This window comes from Montipora foliosa, chromosome 12, assembly GCF_036669935.1.
Source record: "Montipora foliosa isolate CH-2021 chromosome 12, ASM3666993v2, whole genome shotgun sequence".
In the NCBI taxonomy this organism is placed as follows: Eukaryota; Metazoa; Cnidaria; class Anthozoa; order Scleractinia; family Acroporidae; genus Montipora; species Montipora foliosa.
In genome coordinates, this window is record NC_090880.1 from 19947784 (window position 1) to 19952783 (window position 5000).

General features: G+C 41.1%; 1 protein-coding gene across 1 annotated transcript in view; it reads left to right on the forward strand.

The window, feature by feature from the left end:
* Positions 1–5000, forward strand: part of LOC137980449 (thyroglobulin-like) — a 62751-nt gene that overhangs the window by 46639 nt on the left and 11112 nt on the right. Inside the window, exons 27-29 of the mRNA XM_068827896.1 lie at positions 1–44; positions 839–982; positions 1893–2051. The exon at positions 1–44 is cut by the window's left edge and continues 193 nt beyond it. Coding sequence (XP_068683997.1) covers positions 1–44; positions 839–982; positions 1893–2051 — 347 coding nt within the window. The remainder of the gene's footprint in view (positions 45–838; positions 983–1892; positions 2052–5000) is intronic.

Here is a 5000-nt window from a genome sequence, read left to right on the forward strand (position 1 = left end):
CTCTAATGGCTGTGGCCATGTCTGTACTGATCCAGAGTATAAAGGTAACTCCTTGAGCATAAAGCAGTTAAACAGTTGGGGAAAACAGGGCACAATGTACTATTTTTAATATAATAAAAAAGAAAAATAAGGCATCAGTAAGATGGAAGTATCTATGGAGCTAACTTTTTGTGTGGGCTACCTGTGGCATGCCCACTGTGCGGTGCTGGTGCTGCCCACTGTGCGGTGCCCAATCCATGTTCCAGGCTTTCCTCACACTTGCAACGTTTGTATTGACGCGAACGGTTCCGATCTTTTGCCGATCTTCTTTCGTGTTCCCTTGTCGATGGTCGAAGGATCGGGCAAACGGACCCGATGCCTTGCCGATCTTTTTATACACTACCTACAGGGATTTTCGTTCTTGTTCCTTAGTGTTCCGTTAAACGTTTTTCGGAACAATGCTACACATTTTCCCGCCAAAAGCAAATTCAAGCCAAAAGTACGAACAAGAAAGAGCAGGCTAATGATTGTTGTCACAAACAAAGCAGGACTTTTTTGATCTCTAGACGTATAAACGGGTGCTATGTCTCGTTATGATTATTTCAAATATTCTTGAAGGACGCATGCAAACGGGTACACCACGTGTTTTTTTCTTTTATAGAAACGTCTTGTTCGAACGTTTTGTCGGAATCACTGTCCTCAAATTCCAAAATGTAACGTTTCGGTTGCCGTTTGCTGAGTGTTTGAATACGACCTTGCTTAGGGTCTGTTAGATGTCGTTTAGTAGGCTACTTGAAATTATCAGTCAAAAGAGAGACATGTTTTGAATGAATAATTAACTCTTATCTTTTTTATCCAGCCAAGTCAGGGTTTTGCCCGGTAGTCGCTCAACACCATGTTGGAATCTGCATCAGCGAGTGCATTTCAGACCGTGATTGTCGAGGAGACAAGAAATGCTGTAGCAATGGTTGTGGACGCATCTGCAGTGCTCCTCTGCATCAAGGTGAATTGTACATATTGTTAAAACGAGGGGGTATGTTGCATGCAAATATTTTTTTTGTTTCGGTGAAGAAACTTGGCGGCTGATCATAGAAAAGGCTCTATTCGTATTCTCGCGATAAGACACGTGAACGAGCGTTAACTAAGGTTTGAGTTTGAAGTCTGAGTGAGGCTCCAGCACTTCGCTGAGTAGCCTGACTTCTGGCTGTTAGAGCGGTTTTCAATTGAGTGTCGAAAGTAATTAGCGAATTAGTTTGGTTTTGCATTACTTCACACATTGATTGGTTCAAAGTTCTCGCGCCACTTTTTCAACCTATCAGAAGTGAAACCAAAACCAATCGTGGCTCGCGCGTGAACATTTTTCCGCGCTTTGTGTCGGCTACGTATGATTACTTCCAGTTTTGATTGGTTTACTGGATTGTCAAACCAAATTTCTTTCGTTTTGATTTTACGACACTTGATTGAAACTCGCTCTATACACAATTGTGGTCTCATTCAGACAGAATCCCTTCAAGTTAATCCTGTCAAGCCGACCACATGCTGGAAAGGTCCGACCGCAGCACCGGGAACTCTGTCCCGCTTTTCGAATAGGGTGTGGGATCTTTAACGTCCCACAGAGTTAATGAGCAAGGGCTGTGAGACAGCAGTAAATATGGACTCTTTTTTGCGGTATATTGATCCCGCTGACTACTTTCGTCTGCATAGACTTTCAGTCAAGCCGAGAGAACACGAATGACGTCTGTGAAACTTCAAGACTGCCACACACGAATAGTTTGAGGTTGTGACTTTTAAAAGTCCACCACACCTCTCCAACCATAACACCTCAAGTTTCTTTGTATCTCTGTTTTCAAATGTAGCTGTTGACGGAAGACTGCACTCTAAAACTTACGTGACTGTGTTTGTTTGCTTTTTAGCGTGTCCCCGTGGTGAGCCATTCATGATGTGCCTCATCAATCCTTGTGAAGGCTCGAGTTGCCCAGCGAATCCTAAAGCAAAATGCCGTGCAGATAGCTGCGGTCGATGCTCTTCCAAGTTTTTTGATAGCGACAATAATATGGTGAACTGCTCAGCAAGTAAGAATTCTTTCCATTCTGTGGTTAACAGCTCTGACGAACTTAACCGTTTTCACCGCATGAAAACATAAGCCTGGTTTTCACTAGCGACGCAAGCGTAAACACAAGCAACACACGCAAGCCCATTTACTTGTTGTTAATTAGCTTCTAGAGCGAGTTTCAAGTGAGTGTCGTAAAACCAAAACCAAAGTAACTACTTTGGCAATCAAAAAGGACGGAGACGTTCTAGTAAACCAATCAAAACTCGAAGTAATTACACATAGCCGACACAAAGCGCGGGGAAATGTTCACGCGCGAGCCACGATTGGTTTTGGTTTCACTTCTGATTGGTTGAAAAAGTGGCGCGAGAACTTTGAACCAATCACTGAGTGAAGTAATCATAAACCAAAGTAATTATCTTATTATTTTCGACACTCAATTGAAAACCGGTTTATTGTTCTAACAAAAGGATATAACGAACAACAAGTTGCTGAGTTTGCGTATGCTTCATGTGCTTGACTGTGGGAGCTTGACTGTGGGAGCAGTTGACTGTGGGAGCAGGGTGTGCGCTGTGCTGGGACCACTCACCAACATCAACATGGAAAAAACTACTGCTCTTCAAGAGCAGGGCTTTTCTAGTTGGGAGAGCACTTGCCTTACTTTTGAGTGTCGCGGTTTCGGCACCCATGTATACGTGGGTGTGGATTGGGGTTGTCGGTTATTTACTCGGGTCTGACATGTTTTTCCCCGAGTTTTCCGGATTTCCCTTCTCGTGCAAAATCAAAATTTCATGTGATCTAGTTCAGTGAGATTGTATGTCTCCCAAAAAGTAGAGGACTTGTGTTCGTCTCGATAGCCTTGAAACTTCACTAAGGTGATGACTGCGATGATCACGATAATGTGTCGTGTAAACGAATCCAACAACCTCCAGCAATGGTGACATCTGCGTTTGAAATTACAATTAACCATAATATGTCGTGACTCTGTGCAATCACTATCGAAGCCATGTTGGCTGCGCGTGTGAGTGAGGCCCGCTTACCTTTTTTTTTTTTCGTTTTCTGGTGTGTGTGTGTGTGTGTCATTTTGACCTGGAAGTGGTGCTATATAGCATTTGGTTGAAGAATGAAAGCGGTATGACATAAAAGAGCTTATATGCACATTACTTGCTCCTTGCAAGGAGCAAGGATGGCACAGTCGGTTAGTGCGCGGCCTATCCTGAGTTCGATCCCCGGATCTCACATCCTTGCTTCGACTTCTTTCCTTTCAGTGTAGCCTAAGTAGCTTTAACTACCCTTAAAACGGAGCACTGATGGAAAGAGGGGGGTAAAATGAGCGCACCGTCGGCTTCCTGGGAGAGTACTCTCTAGAGAGTAAAGGAATTTCCAACGTTAAATAACGTGTACCTTTACCTTTACCTAGAACCCCAACCTGCCCCGCAAAATATACGACTTGTTCATTGAATCGATCCCTAGGTTCTGATTAGACTATATCAAGGTAACATGCAAGATATCATAGTGGTCGGCACACTGATTTTGGTTAAGTGAAGATCACCTCGCAGGCTTCGCGCGTGATTGAGCGTGAAGGAGCGGACGTTTCCTACTTTGCTTTGTTTAAACATCCAAAAAAAGCTTCATATGTCTCTTTTCTGAGTGGTCCTACTTTAAGGTCTTACTGGCCGGACGGTTGACATTTTGTCTTGTAAACAGAAACTATAATTGCTACCCGATTCTGGAGACAGAAGGTTTCTTTGCTTTTAATGCGTTGATAAATGACCTATTGATTATTTGTGCAAAACGTTAAGAGCATTTTACAATGGCATCTAACGACCAAATTAAGCCAACAGCCAGACCTTCACTTCAGAAATTGCTAGCTGAACGTTATCCTCTAAGAACTTCCCAGCTAACCATTTGTTCATCCGAAACTACTAGGTGACTTATTTAAGTGCCAAAAATTGAAAAATATCCCTTCCGAAGACGTAATGGACTACTTTTCCCTCTTCTAGGTGATGTTTCAGTAAATAAATCTATAGCTGTTTGGCAACGTAGAAACGAAATTCTTAGAACAGTTTAACTCTCCTGAACACATATTTCACCGAAGATTATCGTCGGGTGCCCTGATTTTAGAATTTCTTACCAAGTAGTCATGTTTAAAATAGCAAAACATCTTAAATTGCCAGTGTTAAAAAACTGCACTTAAGCCTCAAGCCTTTAGAAAAAACATTGGGAACTCCATTTTTGGTAGGACATTCCCTTATCCATCACAAACAAGTCATCTAAGCTTAAATTTAGTTTTAAAATTATCGAAAAGTCAAAAATTTCAAATATTTGAGTTGTTATGCTCTTGCACTTAAGCCTCGAGCCCTTTAAAATAAACATTGGGAACTTCTGCCCAACAGTGATTGGTCGCCATTTTTGGTAGGACATTCCCTTATCCATCACAAACAACCCATCTAACCTTTTATCTAAATAAGCACTTTAAAGATCGTTTGTTACAGGACTAAGCGTCTGATTACAATATATCTTGGCTAACATGCAATTTCAATCATAAATACTTGGCAATAAATTTTAAAATGCCCTCAACAACGGGAAGTTGAGCAAAAAATGTGGTTGGTTCTTTTTTTAATCATTTTTTTTTTAATCAATTGGTTATTTACCAAGGCATTAAAAAAGAAGCGTTCTGTCTGCTGAATTGGGTAGAAATTGAATCGGTTCCGGCTAACAAGACAAAACATCAATTTAAATTATGTCACTGAAAGAAATTTAAATAAACATTTATTTCAAAAGGAATTTTTTTACGAAACAGGAATCACCTATCAATATGGAACACTGAAAGGACGATTAAAGTAAGGATTTGGGGCAAAAAAATGTAACTTTTTTTTTAAACTTTTAAACGGATAAAAATAGGAAATTTTATTCCATGGGAAAATCACGTGAACAGGCGTTCGAGCGTTCACTACAGCATTTAAATAGG